Consider the following 22,678-nt stretch of genomic DNA (forward strand, 5'->3'; position numbering starts at 1 on the left):
AAATCCCAGCACTAGCAGATGGGACTTGCCTCTTTGGACTATTTTTCCTTGGCTCCCGTGTCCTTGAAGAAAAGAGACCTGAAGGATATGAAGCATCATTACCATCTAGTCAGGAAAGTCTATCTCTGAACCTCAGTAACCCTGATTCTAGTTGTAACTGAGCCTGGTGACCCCAGGGTACTGATTTCTACTTTGGCACTCTCAATTTGTTCTTGAAAATCCCAGCTCTCATTGCTAGCCAAGGTAGGAGAGAGAACGGAAGGAACCGTGTGTGCAGTTGCCTGCCTGTGGGAGCTCTGAGCTTTTGGGACCCTTGGGCTGACCCTAATTAACACCCACCAGGGAAAATATGATCACAGCCATCTGTCCCTGAGGGCTGTGCTCTACTCCAGACATTATAACTTTGAGTTATGGAAGAGAAGTTCACATGATTTCATTTCATCTTAAAGCCCAGGCAAAATTCAGGGTATGTGACTCATAAGTCTATTTAAGCTCTTCTCTTGAGTCCTGTGACCATCCAATGGTTCCGTGATCGCATGACACAAGTCAGGAAGGATTTAGTTCTTACTGAGAATGATTCTCCTAAATACAGTCTCACTCATGTTCAAATGTTCTTCTTCAAAATATACCCATCAAGGGGGCTGGAGAGATGGCTCAAGTGGTTAAGAGCATTGCCTGCTCTTCCAAAGGTCCTGAGTTCAATTCCAGGCAACCACATGGTGGCTCACAACCACCTGTAAAGAGGTCTGGCGCCCTCTTCTGGCCTTCAGGCATACAGACAGAATATTGTATACATAATAAATAAATAAATTTTAAAAAATTTAAAAAAAAACAAAATATACCCATCAAATCGGTACAGACATTGTCAAGGAGACGAGGGAGATTAAAAAAAAAAAAAAGATTGTGGACTGAGTTGCTGTTCATCAGTCCAGTGAGGTTCGGAGAAGTCCACTGGGATGCCATTAAAATCTCTTGAGCTAAAACCAGCAAGCCAAGAATTCTTCCGGAACTGCCAAGGAGTCACGCCATGAGATTGCATCTTGATGGACAAGGGAGGCAGTTGCTTTACAATGAAATTTGGGAAGGTGATACAGAATGATTTTCATTTGTTCATTCCTTCAACCGTTCGTTTTTCCATTCCGTGTTGTTGAGCACTCACCATTGGTTAGACACAGGTGGTTCCAGCCTTCAGAGGGCCACAAACGCCGTGGCTTTTACAAGCCATCGTGTAGGTCTCCAACAGAATTGAAGACCCAGTTTTAGAGGAGGTCAAGAGATTAAAAACATCCCCATTCAGAGGCAGCGAGAAAGGCCACACTGACAGTGTTTGCAGCTGACTTGAAGGAAAAGCAAAACAAAGCAAAATAAAACAAAAGATTTTCATGGATGGACAAAGAGATGATGTTACCTGTAGGAAGAAGAGCCCATGTACTAGAGAGTTCTAAACCCATATAAAAGTGGCCTGTCCCAGACTGAAAAGACTGGCATTGGCTGTACACATTCTTCAGAATCAGTGCCAGGTTTAAAGAACAGAATGGCAAGATTGGATTTCACTTTGGACTAAATACAAAGGTATCATTCCTAAAATTGGGGCATTTAATGTCAGGAAAAGTATAGGAAGAAAGTATTATACATATTTACCTATATCTCAACATCAATTTTTCAGTTGTTAGGTGCTGTTCCAATAGTACATTATATAGCTTATAAGGCTAATCCTCATGTGTTAGAATAGCATTGAATCTTTTTAAAGCTGGATTATATAATAGTAAATATCCTGAGGTCACTGGTTAAAGAGAAGCATGGAGTCCAACAGAAATGGGGCATCTCAAAGGGGCATGGCCAAGGTGTGAATCAGGATGGATGTACTACAGCATTACTTGGGGAACATTAAAATATCAGGCCAGAACCATAACATACACATGTACACAAAAACCAGAAAAACCAGAATCTCTGAAAATGGGGCATGCTCTAGTTGGCTTTCTGTTTCTGTGATAAACACCATGACCAAGAGCAACTTGAAGAAGAGCTTGTTGGGTTTAGTGATTATAGTCAGTCACCCAGGGAAGAGAAGGCAGGAACCTCAGGCAAGAACTGAAGCAGAGCCATGTTGGCTTACTTCTTACCTGCTTCCTCTGGGTTGTTCAGATACCTTTTCCATATAAACCAGGCCAGCCTAACCAAGGTAGTACTAGCCACAGTCAGCTGGGCCTTCCTAGGTCAATTAGGATGCCCAGAGGCCTATCTGATGCAACAAATTGTTCAAATGAGATTAGAGCACCTATGTACATGGCAAACTGACAAAATCTGTGTGAGTCCATTCCTTGGAAGTGTGGACACACAAACACGTATATGTGGCCTTGAGGACAGACACCCCTCAAGATGACAGTCTAAAGGCTTCCATAGCTTAGACTCACAGACAGTGGCAGGGCAATGGAAACTTGAAGGTCCTTTAGCAGCATGGGGACTTTGTGTGTTGCATAATGCAAGTAGCCACTCCTGTTCTTTTCTATGAAATTAAGTAAACTTCTGAAAAGTTGCCTCCATTATCTATTCTTGTACGACATAAGAAATTTACATGAGAAAGCAAGGCGAATCATAAGATCCAGCCACCGAGACTCTATGGTCACATTGTCATCTACTGTTTCAGTGGTTTGGTGACGCACGCGCACACACACACACACACAAACACACACACACCAAACACACACGCCCCTAATCTCATTTCATAGCCATCAGCTTCTCATAACAGTGCGTGTTCTACTTACCAAAGGTCATTTAGTAGCCACAGCACCAAAACTGCAGACCCATAAGCAGCCAGTGACAGGCACACTCCCATCTTGGTCATTTCTCAAACTGAGACCATAACATTGCCTTCAGGCACTCCAGTTTAATGAAGGATGATTTTCCCCCCTTCCACTTAAAAAAAAAAATGTTTTCCCTTTGCCCTTGCAGAACAATTCCGCAATAAAACCAGGCTGAAGAGTCAGCAACTCTAATGGCGCTCAGCATCGCGCCAACATCTATTTTTAAAACTCAAACCACCCTCTCCACATTTGCGATGACTGCTCTTCAGCAGTTTTTTAAAGATTTATTTAAATCTTAATTGTAGTGTTTATGAAAGAAAGGGATTGCCAACTTCTGGAATTGGCAGGGAGTCCCGGCAACACTATTGAAATGTTCTAAGTACCTGGCTGCACACAGTTGTCTGTGGAGACGTGCAGACACCCCACTATTGTTTCTGCTGGCTCACATTCTTTCTGGCTAAGCTTTCACAGGAGGTAGAAAAGAGGTCAAGGGTACTCTATAATGTGTTGGGTATACTTAGATATAGTTACATCCGCGTATTAGTAAAGGAAGGGACTTCTGATCCCTTTTTCTGGTGCTTTGAGTTTGCCGTGTCTTATTAGCACTTGATCTATGTTTCGTAATTCTAGAGATCCCTGTCCTCCTTACTGGCAACTGAAGCTCATTCCTCAGAGAATATTCTTCATGACTGGAGAGACCATACATCCTATGCATCCCACTTTGCTCAGAATGGTTCCTGCTGATGCTCACATCCCAATAAACATACACAGCACTCCCTCCAAGTTCAAAAACCTTTCCCTTTGAATAACAAGTAGTCTAGCCTGGCTCAGGGCACCACACCCTGCAGCACCTTCTCTTTGATGTCAGGGCTCAAACTCATACACTCCCCAAAACCTTTGCAACCCCTTGTATTTACCATCACTTTCTCTAGTCAACAAAGCTAACCTGTGTAGCCTTTTCTAGGCTCTTTCTTACTATTTCAAATCAATATTTGGCCCCGGGAAATCCCCATTCCTTCCAAGAGCCACAGTGTGCAAAACTGTGTTTTCATTGAAGACCTTCTAGTCTCTGATCCTATATGTCCATCCTCTTATTTTCTTCCTTGAATCTGACTCAGAACCCATGTTGGTTCTTTATCTCAGGATAATCTGACTAATTTTCCCTTCTCGATCCTACACACATATCTTTTTATTTAAAAATATTTAAATATTTAAAATGAATCTGATTCCAGGTAATAAAGATTTGTATAAGCCAGGTGGTGGTGACACGGGCCTTTAATCCCAGCACTTAGGAGGCAGAGACAGATGGATTCCTGTAAGTTTGAGGCCACCCGGGATAACAGAGTGAGTTCCAGGCCTGCCAAGGTTGCAAAGATAGACCCTGTCTTGAAAACAAACAAACAAAAGAGATAGATAGATAGATAGATAGATAGATAGATAGATAGATGATAGATAATAGGTAGGTAGATAGATAGATAGATAGATAGATAGCTGTATAAACTGCTGATCTTGTGTTTCTTTTTTAAGTAGCACAAAATGCTAAGAAGAATGTTACTAATATTTTAAAGTTGGATATAAGAAATGTAAATAGCATTTTAATTATCATTTTAATTACCAACTCTGTAAAATAAATAAATGAACAAGCAAACAAAGCTCATCTATATGAGTTCGATGTGTTCAGGTTTGAAATTTGAAAAGGCTCAAATCCAGGATGGTCTGATGCAGCTGGCAAAGGTCCAAATCTGTTTATTAACTTTACATACTAGTGGGTATGACTTTTCTCTCTCAGAGTAAAATTATCATAACTGAGAGCAGTAGAGAATAAACCCCACTAACCTAACTCATGGGGGACTGATTTCTAATTTAAAAAATGCCTGTTATTATTATTTGCCCCCAAGAAATGTAAATGCTACACTTTTATGAATACAGATGTGTTTGACTTAACCATGGTAGTATGTCCTTATAAACTTACAGTAATTTGAAAACATTATAGAGACTAGAAATGATGTTAGTACACTTACCCTATCAAACATCACAGATTAGTGGAGTCTTCCTTTAAGATGCTCAATACAGTTAAATCAACCTACATCCAACATAAACCCTAAGTTATATTAGTGTTGGATATCTCATGTAATTTACTAAGTGATGGAGGAAGGTCATTGGTTAAATAAAAAGAAACTGCTTGGCTCTCATTGGTTAGAAGATAGGTGGGAGGAGTAAACAGAACAGAACGCTGGGAGGAAGAGGAAGTGAGCTCAGACTCCACAACTCTCCTCTCCGGAGCAGACGCCTAAGAGAGATGCCATGCTCCGCTCTCCCGGGCAGACGCACACCATGAAGCTCCGACCCAGGATGGACATAGGCTAGAATCTTCCCGGTAAGACCGGTTCTCACAGATTATTAGAGATGGGTTGATCGGGATATCAGAATTAGCCGGTAAGGGCTAGAGCTAAAGGGCCAAGCAGTGTTTAAATGAATACAGTTTGTGTGTTGTTATTTCGGAGCATAAGCTAGCCAGGCTGCCGGGGTGCTGGGGATGCAGCTCCGCCGCCCTTATTACTACAACTAAGTACTGTTCTGAAATTTAAAAATAGCAACACTTAACAAATTGTCAGCCAAACTGTCCCAATGACGTTTTCTTATTCTAGCGATTGCTTCTAGTGACAAGCATATGACATTCAGGGAAATGCCATTGAGTAGGATAGGCTCTCTCATCCTCTTGGAGTGTGCAGGCAAAGCTACGCCCACGCAATTTCATACAGATTCATCTCCTGTCTTCTAGATTGCAGTGGACAGTGATTGCTCTCTTGCTCTGGCTTTTTTCCCTTCCTCTTCTGTAGATTCCCTCCATTATTCCCTGATAGTTTGCCTTGTGGTAAGAGACAGATCATGCCCTCCATGCCAGAAATCTAAGAGGCAGCCTTGATCCTTTATGGATTTTTGAAAGGGTCCCAGTCTCCCCAAAAGTCATTGGTAAGGTTATGTGTGCTGAGTTGCTCTTGTAGATTGCTAACTATGTTTACTAGGATCCCAGTCTCCCGAGAAGTCATTGGTAAGATTATGTAGGCGAGTTGCTTCTGTAGATTGTCTGCTGTGTGCACTTTGTGGCACTCACTAACTTTATTCTCAGCAGGTGACTTCCTCTGGTCTCTCAGGTCCAACCCTCACCCCCAGGACCCTCTATTTGATGTTGGTGGATGCTCCTTCCCCATGCACATACGTGGTATTTCATCTGTGAAGGCTTTCAAGGAGACTTTCCTACTCTGTCTAGAAACCATACCCTCTCCTGGCTTTCTCTTTTGCCTTTAACTTTAATTAGTTTCCAATCACTCAGATTTTTTATTTTTGAAAAGGAAGTGAAGAATTCTAAAGACTGAGAACCTGCATTACCTTCTCATCTGCCAGGGTCCGAAGAGCAAATAATTCGCTTCCAGAGAATTTTTTTCTAAATATAAACTGTCAAGAAAAGAGATGAATTAATTACAATTTTCCGAATTTACAACCATAAAAGGGAAACTCATTCAAGTAAAGCTTGGCATAACTTTTCTTGTCTACTCTGGACAGCCTGAGCTACCTGTGAATGGAGGTAGACTGAGGTTTTAGGAAGAATTTTCTGACTTCTAGGAATTGCTAACAGGGTAAATTTGGCTAAAAGTACCAGACATAGTTGCATGAAAATATTTTTATGAAAGCTGCCACTCTGTAAATCAGTATATACCGGCAATAATTGCGGAGCATTAGAGCATAGCATAGAGTCACGGTGACTGTTTTTATGAAGCCCACAGAGGCTATTCTGTAATGTTTGGATCTAGCACTGACAGAAGATATAAACCAGACATTAGGAACATCCTAGATGAAAGAGCGTGACCTGGGGAGCCAGACTTTAATCCTGGCCTTAATTTTCCATGTTGGATCCAGGGGGTCATGCAAAAATGGGGACAGACCCCCAAAGTCTAATAAACCAGAAACAAACTTTATTTCAGAAACCAGATTCCAGGAAAAAATTAAAATAAAATGAAAAATCTCCATGGGGCACAAAAAGCTTATCAGCTAGCAGAGACCACAGCCAGAGATGAATTTTGTAAGGCTGTGGCAAAGGCCGGTTCCTAAACCCACCTTCTTATACTAAGGTGTTCCAAGCATTAGGTTTGAACAAAGGAATTTTTATCTTGAGGTAAAACGCAGATACAGGTTGCCTTTCTTTACAATCTCCATTTACAGAGTCTTTCAGTTAAACTAGTGTTTATGTACTGATTGTCTTCCTTGGTACTTGCAGGTGGTGTTTACTGAAGACCTGTGTGCTCCTCTTTGATGCTGCCAGGTTCACATAACAGGGATAATGCATAACCCAGAAGTCATATATCTATCTCCTAAAAGTTGACTCAGCTCATATCTGTATGCTAGCTCTCAGTTAGCAGAGAGATGCTTTGGCCTTGGAAATAGAGCTATGGGTTATAAAGCAGAGTAACCCACTGTTAATAGTTAATCCTCAAGCACGGAGAAAGCTGCTGACAATCTGTTCTCATTCTCCTACACTTACAACTTTATATTTCTTCATTTCTACATTCTTATTTCTGGAATCTACATCTTTTACATTCTTATTCTTGGACCCTTCATTCCATATATGTGACACATCTATATTTTTCAACTGTAAAATGAATATTTTAAAGGCACTATTTCATATAGTCTGGATCCAAAGCAAGAAAATTCATGTAAAGTACACAGTACAGAGATTCCTACAGATTTCCCATCCAAGGATGTCACAATGAAACCTCATTAGTTCAGGCTCTGTTACTTGAAAATGTACTAGATTTACTGCTCTGTTTCATGGGCATCTCTTACAAAAAGTATAGCTTGCTAATTGATAATGCATATCAATGCTATTACAAACTGAAAATCTTTTACAAAGAACAGCTATGAATGTTCATGTTTACAGTTCATTAATAGGCTGAGGTGGAAATTATCCCCTCTATCATTGAAAGCCTAATGAAATGTTAAGGAGTTGCAAGAAAATGTGTGACGGACATAAAGGAACGGATTCTACTTGGAAATGCATTGTACTTACTGCATACAAACAGTAGTTCTTGCATCATCAATGGCCTTTATCTCTCTGTTTTCCTGCTTGATTATTTTGCGTGTGTTCATATTTTTGCTTGCATGCATGTCTGTGTGAGGGTGTCAGATCCCCCTGGAAATACGGTTACAGACACTCTTGAGCTGTATTGTGGTTGCTTGGTATTGAACCCAGGTCCTCTGGAAGAGCAGCCAATGCTCTTAACCACTGAGCCATCTCTCCAGCCCCACCCTTATCTATCTGAAAGTTAACCCAAGAGAAACATAGCTTTCCTACACTTTTAGAGATTTTATATTTTGAAAAAAAAAAGTCCAGAGTTATTAGAGGGAGTGGAACAATTCTACACTTCTCATTTTTCAGAAACACCTCTCCTCATGGGTAAATAAAAATGCTTTGATTTTTTTTCTATTTTTTTGATAAAAACAAATTCCCCATGAAGCAAACCTGCAAGGATATAATATGGAAGTCCGTGCTTGGTAAACTCCATCTAGAAATAATAGAGCTGACAAATTATTTACAAGTTCAGTCCCTTTATAACAGAGAACAAAGGAATACGTGATTCTTTTCCCCACCATTTCCAATCCACCAGCTTCTCCCAGCCAATTAGTAGCAATCAATCCTGTAATTATCTAACATCTGCTGGACACCTGCTTCTACTAGATGCTGTGTCAGATACTTCCAGGAATTCCATACGGGATGAACAATTTAACTGGAGAGCAAAATGAACTTAGTAGAGGGGGCTGGCAGGGAATGGACAGAGACTTGCTCATTGGATACAGAATTCCTCTTGGGTGTCACAAAGATGTTCTAGAATTGGGTTCTAGTGTTGGTGCAGCATTTTATGTTAAAGGCTATGAATCCAGACCCTTCAAAATGACTGCTATGCTGAATTTTACTTATATAACTTTCTTAACCGGTATAAACCCTTAATTAAATTCCAAATATATACTAGAAAAGAATTACCAGGGAGCCAGAACTGTTCAGGGTGAGTTGGCTTGCCATGCAAGACCTTAGAGCTATTATCCAAGGGAACTCAGCTCTTTCTGGGAGACTTCAGACTGAAATGGCTACAGGGGACGAGCAAGTGAAATAAATAATTAATAAGTGTAGCAATCAGGTGTGAGATTTAAACATGATTTACTGTACGTCGGCTACATAGAGAAAGGCTTTTGTAAAAGCATTGGGATGCTTTTGACGTTCTCTCGAACAAAGAAGCCATTCTCTGTGCAGCTGCCACTTCCCCACCAAGGATACAGATGTTAATACCAAGAAATCTAAAGAAGAGTGCAAAGACAACTGACAATTAAAACACAGGTTTCATGTCAGGGACAACAGGAAGGGCAGGGACAGTGGTCAGCCAGAGAGGAGCTCTGTCAAGAATGTCGGACACGGGGCCAGAGCACTGCATGCTCTTCCAAAGGTCTGAAGTTCAATTCCCGGCAACCACATGGTGGCTCACAACCATCTTTAATGAGGTCTAGTGCCCTCTTCTGGCCTGCAGACATACACACAGACAGAATATTGTGTACATAATAAATGAATTTTTTTTTAAAAAAAAAAAAGAATGTCAGACACAGGCTCATTGGGTTGAGGACTCCAAGGTTTAATGACAGTGCCCAACCTTGATGATAAATAGGGAAAATCCTGACTAAAAATTCAAAGGTCTTGGCACCAGATGCAGCACTCGGCAAATTCTGTTTTGGCTGGGGGGAGAAAATGCACAGCAGGGTTCAGGGAGGATTCAGGGAGACTCAGATGGGAAGATAAGCAGTGGGGTGGCCTTTGAGTCATTTACCAGATGTGCAAGGGACAAGCATGGTAGAAGTGGAGATTTGAATGTGGAGGTGCAAGTCTGAGAACTGGGGGACGTCTGAGAAGGTACGGAGTGAATGCCCAGCTAAGGAACTTCACTCAACAGAGAATGAGATATTCCTGTAGCCTGTGCAGACTCAACTCCAGCAAATTTAGCCAATCTTTTTCTTATCAGTGATGGAATCTGAGCATTTCTGGCTCTGAAGAAGGCAAAACTAGAATGTGGAAGGTTAAGGGCAGGAAGGAGACCTTTTAGGTCAGCATTCCTCAACACTGTATGATGACCCTTGTCTAGGTTCTGAATCCCACCATCTGGTTAAGCCTGGGTGGCAACCGGAACTCGGGGTGTGAAAGACCTGTCCATTTTGTTTGTTTTCTATTTTTATCAACATTAGCCTTGGGCCAAGCTCCTGTTCCAGCTTCTGGCTTCTTTCTTTGGCCATTCCTCAGGGAAGTGGGTCAAACCCTCATCCCTTCCGCCTCCTAAAGTCTGTCTTCTGGCTGGGCCTAATATGACAGTTGGTCCTGCTGCTTTGAAGGCCTTATTTCTGGCCCAACTGTCATCTGCCTGGCAGCCCAGTGACCTTTTCCTACAGTTCTGGTTCATCTGATTCCACAGGGAAAGTGAAGATGAGACCCTGTAGCTGCAACTCCATGAAGAAATGGAAGATGAGATAGGAAAAACATCAAGAATCTAAATGGTTGCCTGGTAGACGTGAAATAGTTGCTACAGTACAGTTTTAGAAGGTACAAGGGGACAGGACGTAATTATGATTTTCTCTCAAACCTGAGAGGTCAGAGAGCCCAGAGAGTGGTCAGCACTTCTTTCCTGGGGTTAATTAAAAAAAAAGAATTTAATAAAAAGAAACATGCTATAGTGAAAAATAGTGTTTTACTATATGACGAAACTATACATTTTGGGGAGGAAATTTAATATCATTTACAAAACTGAATAAACTCGCCGGACAAAGGGTCTGAGAGGGAAATGGTTTAACACTCAATATTGGAACAGTGGCTAACACAGGACAATAGCAGTAGGGCGCTGTGACATTTCAGAATTCTTCATGGCAAAGGGACAGCCTAGAGCCTGCCCCCTCCATGAGCAGCATGCCTTTGGCCTCATGGCCCTGGCTTGTTTCCTGGTATGTAGCCATCTGAAAAAGTACCAGGCTTCTCTGACCCTTTCTAGCAAAGACCTTCAAGGAACAAGGTAGAGAAGAACCATGGCAGCAGGCCAGGCCTGTGACACTAGCCACAAAACCCAGGGATTGTGATGGCCCTGCTCACCAACAGTATCCTTCCAGATAGCCGGCTGCTCCTTCGGCTCTCCAGAGGTGATAGCAAATGGGTTGGACTTAATTAGTGTCTGGATACACCTGTCGTGGGTTTTAGAAAGCTCAAGAATTATTCTTTCTAGGCCAGGCCCAGAACCCCCAGGCAGGAACGTGCTGGCTGGGACATGCGCTCTTCTGTGTTTGGAGCAATGCCGCCTCTGCCAGAGAGCAGTTGGAAATGTTCTCCTACAGGGAGAATGGGACAGCATTCACTGAGAGCATGCCCTTCTCAGCTGATGAAGACACGTGGTGTCATTACTAACGGTCGAGCATGTGGCATAAGGAGCAGGTGTCCAGGGCAAGGAGTTAAAACAGTGACTTTGTCAGGGGTTCTGCCAGGCTTCCTATGTGACCTTGGTCAACATGATGGTGATGATCTGCACTTTCCTCGGCAGTGAACTGGAAACAAACTTAGAAAAGGGTTTTCTGGGCTGGAGAGATGGCTCAGCGGTTAAGAGCACTGGCTGCTCTTCCAGAGGTCCTGAGTTCAATTCCCAGCAACCACATGGTGGCTCACAAACATCTGTACTGAGATCTGGCACCCTCCTCTGGCATGTGGGCATACATGGAGGCAGAATGTTGTATATATAATAAATAAATATACCTTTAAAAAAAAAGAAAAGAAAAGGGTTTTCTAGCTGGGCGCGGTGGTGGCACACGCCTTTAATCCCAGCACTCGGGAGGCAGAGGCAGGCGGATCTCTGAGTTTGAGGCCAGCCTGGTCTACAAGAGCTAGTTCCAGGACAGGAACCAAAAAAGCTACGGAGAAACCCTGTCTCGAAAATAAAAAAAAAAAAAAAAAGGGTTTTCTAAGACCCTTAGTTAGGGCTTCTTTGACTGATGTGTTGCTGATCTTGGTGGGTAAAGGCTTCCAAGAACAAGAAATTTTGTCGAGGTAGCTGAGGTAAAAATACCAAGATACTGGGAGGTAAAATCAGAGAGTCCCTGGAGCTCCTACAAAGAATGAAGGCTCCATTGTTTCCATCTGTGGTTGTGAGTTTAAACATGTCTGGACACAGGTAGAGGACGTGAATGGCTTCTCCCAGAGAGGTTTCACCTTTGTGCTTCAAATGGACACAGAAGTCTGGGTTGCACGATAAACTCCCATTTCCCCCCAGATATAAACGACTAAATAACAGACTACTAAAAGCTGGGATTGCGTTCTTGTGCCCCCGCTGTTTAAACATCATGCTTTATGATAGATTTATGCTGTGGGTCACTGAAAAGCAGTTTCATTTTTCAGAACCTTCTGTAGCTGTTCGTTTTTTAGGCCATAAAACGATGTGGTTTCCATAATCCCATCGGGTATTTTAAATTATTAGAAGAATGTATTGTTTGGTTCGCTGACACTCTCAGGTCCGTTTAATCACCTTCAAACTATTTAAATTAATGAAAGTGTATGCGAATTACTAATTGCCCTAGAACTGATCATTTAACTGCAACAAAATAGTAGTTCCTGTCTTCAGGCCACACGGAAAGGCAGGGAAGCCTGCAGGTGATTAATTGGTGCTGTCTTTCTACCACTTACCAGCCAACCGAGGGAATGTTTAAACAAATCGCTCATCCATTTTGGGCTTTGATTTTCCTTAATCAGAAAACTAGAAAAATTGGTGCCAGCTCATGGATGAAATAAGGTAGAAATATTCCAAGTGGTTCCCGTATTCTCTGCGCAGTGCTGACCACTGGAAAAATGTCCGTTTGTTGTCCCTAACTCTGCTGCCGTCACACTTTCCCAATTGAGGGTCATAATAATGCTGTAAGACGGGCGAAGCAAATATCATAAATCATAAAAGAGAGCTTTAAGATCAAAATTCGCTCATAGTATCAGATCCAGTAGGTCAAAGCCGCAAGATGGAACTTGCTGTCAAACCTGATGTCCTGAGTTCAGTCCCCACATGGTAGGAGTGAACAGATTCTGATGTCCTGAGTTCAGTCCCCACATGGTAGGAGTGAACAGATTCTTGCTTGTTATCCTCCATCCTCCACACCCACATACATACATGACCACATATGATAAAGTACAATAAATAAACAAAAACAATGAAGATTAGAAACCTAGCAGGTTGACAGTGGGCTGTCAAGGTACTTGGACTGGCAGTCCCCACATTCTCATCGTATGCTGACCTCCTCACCATGCTGGCTGGGGAGAAGAGAGGTGTACTAGCGCATGGATCTCCTAGATATTCTGTCCCAAGTAACTGCCTGCCTCTAGGACCCCACCATAACGTGGAGGCAGTCAGGACATTTTTGATTTTATGGTCAGAGATCATGTTACTGTCCCCAGCTTACAGAGCAGCAGCATAAGGTAGCTTAAGGCCCAGATAAAGGAGTTAACTTTGACAAAGGTGCGGGGGGGGGGGGGGGGGGGGATCCACATCCTTTATCAGTGGCTCGGTGCTTCACGTTTGGCCCCCTCCCAACCACACTATCGTGTGGTAGAAGTGCTGGCTGAAATGACGGCTGAGCTGACCCTGTAGCCGCTTCCCGGCTTTGTCCCAAATTCACAGTTATTTTTCCTCCGAAGTTTCATCCAAAGAGCTTATATCTTCACTGTATCGTTGGAGCCTTCCGAAACGATGTCCCTTTCCAATGATCCTGGGACAAAAGCTCCAGCCCCTAGAAAATAACAGGCAAAAGAGCTCCCATCATTAAGCCATGACATTGCTCAGAGGGTGCTTGCCTTGCTTTGGTCTGGATCCAGTGGGAAAGTGAACGATCCAACCCTAGGGACCGTGCTGACATTAGGAAATTCAGCACTGCCCCTACCAGCTGGCCTTGTCCGAAGATAAAGAAATGTCCACTGCAAGAGAATAACAGGATCATTGTGCCGACAATAAAACAATAAAAGAGAAACGGAAGCCAAAGGTGGACTGAAACACCTTGTGCTGTTTTCTAGAACCTCAATCTACTGATGATTAACCTCCCAGTCCTGCAATAGCTTGCTCAGATCTTGTCAGGGCAGCAGCTGATACGCAACCTGGGTTTAATCATCTGATCAAATAGCACTGTGTAGAAATTAGAAATTGTAACTCAAGAAAATCATTTATTTTCTCTTTCAATTCTCTTTCAGAAAATAAATATTTTATGTTTGTTTTGTTTTGTAGTTACGGGGGGTATTTGAACATAGATGCGAAGTATTAGGCTATGTTTTTTATTTTGGTACCAGGAACCAGGCATTTAAAAAAAAAATCACTGGATTTAATAATTTTGAATCTTTGTGTCTCCTCTGAGATAGGACCAGATGCAACCAGAAGGATTTATAGGGTGTAAAATTGAGAATGGATTAGAAAATGCTTTCTGTGTTCTGCCCAACACATCCTAAATCAACATTCTCCCCAGCGGACCAGACCAATCTCTGGCTGGCCAAGTGGGGAAGTTGCCATGGCAACTGACTGGCAGTGGAATGTGAATGCAAACAATGGAATGATAACATTGTGTGCAGAGTTGCTCACCGGGGCTGCTTCCAGCCAGGCACATCCCGGAAGTGGGAATTGGCCCCCCGTGGTTCCTGTCCCCCTGTAGTTTTGTTGCTCATTTGAAATTTATTGTTCCTTTTCCCAGTGATTCAAAAACTTTACTGCCATAGACAGACAGGTGAGTCAGCCCCCACCAGATAGTCAGAGCAGCTTTAGGAAGACCTGCCTGGCTGCTGGATGAAAACCCAGCTCAAAACTCGAGTTTGAAACTGGCCAAGGGAATTTCGGTGACTCTTTTGCGCCACCTCGTGGTCCGGTAGATGCAGTAGATAAAGTCTTTCCTTTAGACGCATGACCGGCAGCCACTGGACAGACGGAGGAAAAAGTTAGAACCTGAATGTATGGGAACCTCATAGTCCCTCTCTCAGTAGAATATAAAATGTCATTTCTAAACCTTTTAGAGAGAGAGAGAGAGAGAGAGAGAGAGAGAGAGAGAGAGAGAGAGAGAGAGCTAATAACTTTGAGAGAATGCAGAAATGAGAAAAGAATTTAAGTCTAAGTCCATGCTGGCCAGACAAAACAAGCTAAGGGAGGAGGGAGCTGTATGGCTCTGTTTTTCCAGAAGAGTCAGTCTTGTGGCTGAGCAGAACAATTCATTCTGTAGTGGTCAGGAAACAGCACGGAGTAACTGGGGGAAGATACAATACTCAGGACACACCCTCAGTAACGGAGTCACACCAACTCAACCCCACCCATACCCTTCACCACCTCACAATCAGGACATCAAGGGGTTGATTCGTCGACTAAGTCAGTTCTCGCCAGCTCAACAGACACGCCTAGTGCTTTGCTCCTAATCCAGTCAAGCCGACAACCAAGAGTTAGGATAATACCAGTGGCAGCAGCAAGGAGTTAGTGTCAGTGGACTGGCCTGGCCGGGGAGGGTTCTTAATGATACTTTTATTTTTTAATTCTTTAATTTTTTAAAATTTTGTTTTGTTTTGTTGTTTTCGAGACAGGGTTTCTCTGTGTAGCTTTGGAGCCTATCCAGGAACTTGCTCTTTAGACCAGGCTGGCCTCGAACTCACAGAGATCCACCTGCCTCTGCCTCCTGAGTGCTGGGATTAAAGGCGTGAGCCACAGCCGCCGCCGGGCAATGATAATTTTTCTTAACGATACTCTTGAGTTCTTTTCATAAAATTTCCTCGCCCTTGCTGGGCAGCATCAATAAAACAGTAGACAAATAGGATGGGCGTCATCAATCCCGCTTTACCACCTTGTGTTCACGGCCAATGGGTCGCACTGCACGTCGAGTTCCCATCTCCGTCTAGACCACATCTCCCCTCATCACCTCCGCATTCAAAAACCGTAACTGAGCGGATCTCTGTGAGTTCGAGATCAGCCTGGTCTACAGAGCTAGTTCCAGGACAGGCTCCAAAGCCACAGAGAAACCCTGTCTTGAAAAACCAAAAAAAAGCCGGGCGGTGGTGGCGCACGCCTTTAATCCCAGCACTCGGGAGGCAGAGGCAGGCGGATCTCTGTGAGTTCGAGACCAGCCTGGTCTACAAGAGCTAGTTCCAGGACAGGCTCCAAAACCACAGAGAAACCCTGTCTCGAAAAACCAAAAAAAAAAAAAAAAAAAAAAACGTAACTGAGTTCGCTGAACTCCAAATACGTGCAATGACTGAGCTGTTTCTCTGTTTCCTCCAGGGTTTGAGTTTTTTGAAACCAGCGCCAAGGAAAATGTGAACGTGAAGCAAACCTTCGAGCGCCTTGTGGACATCATCTGTGACAAAATGTCCGAGAGCCTGGAGACCGACCCAGCCATCACGGCCGCGAAGCAGAGCACGAGACTCAAGGATACGCCTCCCCCGCCACAGCCCAACTGTGGCTGCTAATGTCTCCCACACGGGCGCTCCAAGTGGCTCCAGGGCGGCCAAGAAATAGCATTTATAAATGGTCTAGTAGCCTCCACTTATACTGCCTAACAATTATTTGAAGGAAGTCTTTGATGTCAGTGGCCCATATATGCATTCAAACCTTGAGCGATTTTCCTGTGTTAGTACGTGGCAAACTCGACCTTACGTTTGTAAGAGTCGTTCATCTATAAACACCTGGTACTTGCATGTAACTCGTTGTTTATTTGCCTTCTAGACTTTCTTTTGCAATTTTTTTTCTCGGTTAAGCTGTTGCTGAAACCTCTGACTATAATTTCACGGCAAATAACTTTTGTGCCCTGGATTCAAATTTGTGTGGATGATGACCTAGGAACCCCCTTGTGTACGTACACTGCGAGCAGGGGGAGATGTCAGGAAACTTGGTCTGACTGAAAAGGAAGTGGGACTTTTGCTCTTGACTGGAGACCCTATCAGAGGTCTGGGCAGTTTATATAAGGAAATGTATATACACTGCACTTTCATTAATAATAATTCAAGGGTGTATTGTCTCTTTTAAAAAAAATGAAGGGGGTGGGTCCAATGGCGCTTGGGAAGCTGAGGCAGAAGGATGAGTTAATGTACGCCTGAGCTACAAACCATAAAATTCTTATCACGGAAAAAAAAAGTAGAAAAGAAAATGAAATTAAAGTGTTTCTAAGGCCCTTGTAAGTTTTCTAAGTCAGTAGTATCCACGTGACTGGATCCAAACAAAGAGCAATCGAGGTCCCTACCCCAGGACTTAGCTTCCCACTAATTCTACCATGCCTGCTTATGTGAGAGACATGACCCATGAGAAAACGTCTACTTAATGCCAGTTATGTAACAAGCGTAGTGACCAGGAAGGCCAGTGCCGTGAGTAGCCATAGATTTCCATGGGCTGAGTGGCCTCCATCCCTTAATAGCCTGTCCCACCCTACCATGGCTCTCTGGAGTCAGCACCAGTTCTAGAAGGAAGATTGGCTTGATGCTCTGTCAAGGCTTCTCTTCTCAGAGAAGGTAGGCGGACTTCCCAACCATTACTCTCTGCTCTACCTTCAGCCAAGGTTTTCCACCTATCTAGATGGCAATCAGGTAACCGTCCCGGGAGTCCCACATGGAGGAAAAGATCCCTTTGATTGCCATGTTTTTCAGAGGATTTAAGCATGCTCTCATCACATACGCCTCTAACCATGCTCAGGTTACACAGAACATTCCAGGGCGGAGTGGAACAGAAAACGGAAGCGCCATGGCAGTTGGAGAGAGGGAAAGGCCACTTGAACATCCAGTCTTTTCTGCAGGTTTTCTGCAGACCATATGGAAATAACACACCCATCAATCTGTGCCGACTGTAGGAAGTCTCCACCTTCCAGAAGTATTTATGGCTAGGATCTTCTGAAGACACCAGGCAGCCCAGAATGAAGGACAGGACAGTTTCGTTAGGTGGACTTTTTCCTTTTGGGTGGTTGTGTAAAAGATTCACTCTCCCCTTTAGAAACAGAGAAATATCTTACGAAAGTATTTAACTCAAGCTTGCTGGGCAAGGCTATCGACAGGACAGTCTGTTGATGGTTTCTTTTCGTCTGCTTGGTTTCTAACTTACAAATCAGTGGTAAGTTTTCGCTTTGACACCCAGAGGAGCAAGTCTTGGCTCACCAAAGATCAGAAAACACTAATGTCTTATTAAATTTTATTGACACCTAGATTCAATAGAAATTAACGTGAAGGGGAAGAAAGAAGCAGAGGGCATAAAGTAGGATTTCTTTGCAGTAGTTCCTTATTCATATGCCATTGTCCTATTTCTATGACCTGAGTCAGATTGTGATCATGTTGAATACTATAGCTGTCAAACTCATCTTTTATCTAATACAAAACAACGAAGCCGGGAAACCTGGGCCTCCTTCCTTGCATGCATGCAAAGAGTGTAAAAGGCCTCACTTGGGTGCTTTAAATGGCTTCTTCAGAAGGACATTGTGTACATTATAAACTGAGAACAGGTAAGAGAGGAAGGAAAGCAATCTCATTTGCTCATCTGAAACTTCCCTGAAGAGCTGAAGATTGACTGACCCAAGCCAAGTGCCCACTCACACACTCTGTGGGGAACCCCAAAGTTAGACCATTATGTGCGAGTCAGTGGACAGAGGGGCAACGCTAGCGTCATTGCCCCCAGAACAATGCATAATTCCTACTTCCCCAATTCCCATGGAAACACAGTCTTCCCCACTGAGTATAAGTCATGAAATTCCCACCCTGCTGTGTGTTTCATTCCAAACAATTCAGTAAAAATTTCCAGAGAGATGTGTCACTAAGATAAAAGAAAAGGCTGCCCATGTTCTTCCCAGGACACAGGAAGAGAGAAGAGCCTCTGTTCCTAATGTCATCAAGATATCTTTGTTGTAAAATCAAAACTGGAAAATGGAAACCAGGTAACTGATCATCTATAAGCCTTGAGCTATGTATCTTATCAATTCTAATACTGTAATCCTGAGGTTTTTCCATCTTTGGCCACTACGTACATTTGTACAATTACACACTACGTCTCTTCCCATCAATGTAAATATGAATAGGTCCTTCTGACTAATGACCTGGCTAAATTTGTACCTAGAAAGATGTTTAAAAACTACATAGTTACCCTTGTTTTGTAGGTCTTAGACATCATTTCTTCTCTCTGATTCATTTAAGCTAGGATTAAGTGTGTCCTCCATGTCCCCTACTGTCAGTCACCTGGGCACTCTTGCCCATTCAACTGCTTTTTGGACTGAACCCCAACGAGTTGAGGAAAACACCCCTCCCCAGGATGCTGGTGTTGATTCATCCCTTTCCTGTCTTAATACAACTTAGTAGTTTTGCCTGAGCAGCCACCTTGAAGTGGGAATAGATGTGGGAGGCGCATGAGCTGTCCTCTGCCCCAAGAAGGCAAGTTACATCAGCATCACTTCTATGGGCTCCATAAGAACTGACTTAGAACAATGGTGCCGTTCCCTGTTGTTTCCCTCTTCAAACAGCACCTACTGCCGTCATGAGCTTCTAATGCCTACAAGGAGCAAGAGGTTTGTGAAGGTCCTCCTGAGGGCCACTTAAAGTTTAACATTGCTCAATGCCATGTTAAGTGCTGAAGTTGGTATTAGAAAAGGACCTAGTATGCTTCAGTTGTACTGATAAACGGGAAATACAAATTCTACAAAGTCGCAACTGGAGTTACGCAAGACGTCAGTGTGCTCCGTGAGAAATGTCTTTATCACATTTATTTCACTCTTATCCAGATTTATTTATTTATTCAGCACGTTTATCATTTTTTTCCGGGAGCCAACTTAAGCTTCTTAATTTTAATTGTGTCTGTGACAACAGTAATTTTAAAGTATATGGCATTTCACTATTAACTGAACTTCCACTAAACAACATTAACTTCAGAGTGATTCATCACATGCTTTAGCTGTCAGAGCGGATGGCTAAGTTTGTCCTTTGGGTTTTTTTTTTTTTAGTTACTTGTGTGGCATTTGTAAGGCTGTATTAAAAATGTATCTAAATTCTATCAAGCTTCCCCAAGCCGAGATAGAAGCTACATGTGGTAATGGTTACAAGAATGAGCTTACAAACATGACAGATGATCCTAGACCAAAAAGTTCATGTTTGTTTCTAAGCTTCATCGTAATGTTGGAATGTTCAATCAGGTATCTTTTGGTGTGCTTGCAAGCCGACCCATCTGTCTGGGGAACTGTCTTTGTCTAAATTTCAGTCTTCATGACTGACCCTGGGGACTTCCTTCGTGTGCACATTCAGTGTGGTGTGTCGGGGTTCTAGGTGAGCATTAGACCTGGCAGGCCTTTCTGCTCCTCTGAATGGTCCAGGGTCCACAGCTCTGCCTGTGTGCTCCTTAGTTGTGTACCGGTGGGATGGAGAAGTCTCCTGCGTACACCAAACCTCTGAATACTCAAACCAGCTTTTCAGAGTTGTTTATATTTTAGGTGACATTTTTTTCCTAGAAACCAGTTAAGACATAAACCTTTTCTACACCCTTGAGTTTAATTAGGACAAATCAGGTAAAAGATAAATTTGGATAAAGTTTATGAACAGATGGGGGAAAAAAAAAACTTCGCCTCTATACTGGACCTAAAGGGCTCTAGATTCTAGACATATAGTATCCCCTAAGGGGGGGGGGGGGAATAAGTTGTGATGATTTATATAAAGTTTACCTACATATTGTTAGTGGTATTTCATAAATGTATTTTAAAACCATTCTAGAAATGCTTGGCACACCCATAAAAAAATCTTCCTAGAGTTTATTGACATATTTACAGTTGGGACACACTCATGCCACTGCCCCTCTCATGACACACTTGCAAACACTGACAGCTTTTTTGGAGAAGAGACAACTCTCCATTGATGGCACGTTCTCTGCGCGGAGAAAAGGGGGCATTTAGCTATACACCATCTGCCACTCATATTGTACTTCAAAGTTCAATGAAATGGATTCCTCATATGGATTTGCTTAGTCTGTGGCCAGGTCTTCTAAGGCAGAGAGGGTAGAGAGAAAGTGCATTTTTGCAAACGTTGGCGGTAACAGAAATGAATTGTTTCAAAACTGCGCGTGGAGTAGAATATTAAGAATAGATCATGTAGCTAAGGACGTATTAGACTTTATCATTGCATGATCCTTTAATACTTCCCGATTTCTGAAAAAAATTATTTAGTCTACCTTAAAAGAACTATCCTTTCAGAATAACACCAAGTCTCACCATTAATTTTCTCTCAGCAATTATTATTGGTGGACTTTCCATCAGCGATTACTTGCTGAAATAAACCTGTGGACTCCCTGTGGATTTCATTCTCTTGTGTTCATTTTTCTTTCATTGTGGACAACTGAGAGTTGCTGTAGCGTTTTTATGTATGGAAATATCACCACATTCCTGTCACATGTGGCTAAGGATGGCTGAGGCTCGTGAGTGCTGCTCTCACAGACACGGGTGGTCCATGAGCCGCGTGTCTACTTGGGTGTCAGGGATGTGAGCATGACCTGTATCTTACCAGTGAGTCTGTAATCCTTGTCAAATGAAGCTTGAGGGTTGTCTAATGTGTTCTTACCAGTGAGTTTGTAATCCTTGTCAAAGTGAAGCTTGAGGATTGTCTGATGTGTCCATAGGATGATTTTTCCATGCGTCGTTCCGTCATCCCTAGGAAGCATGATAAATGGGAACTGTCCTCTAATTCCTGTTAATATATTGTGAATGTCAGATGTGACGTGGTACCATTGGACTGTCCAAATGTACAACTACCTACTGGTATTTGTAGAACTGAAATGTCGTAAATGTTGCATGACGTATGTTCTAAAAAATAGATTTGTTTTCTATTTCTCAACACCTCAGAATTGAGGGTTCATGGGCCAATAAGTGCAATATTTAATGACTTACTCAGTGTATATAAACTAGTGTGCAAGTGAATTATGATGAATGTGTGAGCTGCTTTGATAGCCGTGTGCTTATTTAAATGATTTCTTGTAGTAGTATCTGTCTAGTGGTGCAATTTATACAGTGAGCATTTTTCTGACGCCATGGGGATCTCCTCTGTGCCTGCTTAGAAGTACTTTTTTTTTCCCCATTTATAAACAAACCGTTTAGTACCTGAAAACATATGTCAGTTTTGCCTTTTAGAATTGTGGGTTTTGTTTCCAAGAAAGAATGACTGAGAGTTTGTTTTATAAAGTATTCACCTCTATAGCTCAGAATTGCCCCTAATCTTCGTACAAGAGTGTCTCAAGCAGCTAATTTAGATACCTAAGAAAAATATGCAGACCCAGAAGCCACCTTTGCTCCTCTGAAAAGTTGATCACACGTTCTGTCTATGGAGATGCTCCACTCTTGTATTGTATATAAATATCTTATTGTTACTTAATCTTGTTCTTTGTTTGCAAACTCAGCAATGTCAGTCTTGGGTTCTCTTAGCCTTATCAGTGTCTTTTTTAGTTTGTAGATAATGTAATATCCACTTTCAACTCTCAATTGTCCACAATGCTGATAGAAAAAAAAAGAAAAATCAATCAAAATCCTTAACCCTTTGGATGTTTTTACACACACACACACACACACACACAATTAAAGCTCTATGCTCAGAAGCACACTTACTGTCCTGGAATTTCATAGGGGTGTCCCCAGACTAGTAGTTGGATTATCACAGTTAAAGATATTTATATATATGAAAATTAAGCTAGATTACCACTTTAATTTCCTATTTGCTGAATCAATTATTAAGGTAAAGCCCAGTTTTATCAGTCTTCATTTTCTTTCAAGTATGTAGCAAGTCGTTATACCTTATGATTGAGTCACTGAAATCA

The 22,678-nt window shown here is 42.5% G+C and overlaps 1 protein-coding gene across 2 annotated transcripts in view; it reads left to right on the plus strand.

Annotated features, from left to right (window-relative positions):
* Rab3c (RAB3C, member RAS oncogene family) overlaps positions 1–22,428 on the plus strand; it is a 189,993-nt gene extending 167,565 nt beyond the window's left edge. For both annotated transcript variants that reach the window (XM_041663264.1, XM_041663263.1), the window contains exon 5: positions 16,148–22,428. In XM_041663264.1, the coding sequence (XP_041519198.1) occupies positions 16,148–16,335 (188 nt within the window). In that variant the 3' untranslated portion in view covers positions 16,336–22,428. The remainder of the gene's footprint in view (positions 1–16,147) is intronic.
* Positions 22,429–22,678: the final 250 nt, after the last annotated feature.

This window comes from Microtus oregoni, unplaced genomic scaffold (assembly GCF_018167655.1).
Source record: "Microtus oregoni isolate MIOR12 unplaced genomic scaffold, Mior012 000014F_ref0000157, whole genome shotgun sequence".
Classification (NCBI taxonomy): domain Eukaryota; kingdom Metazoa; phylum Chordata; class Mammalia; order Rodentia; family Cricetidae; genus Microtus; species Microtus oregoni.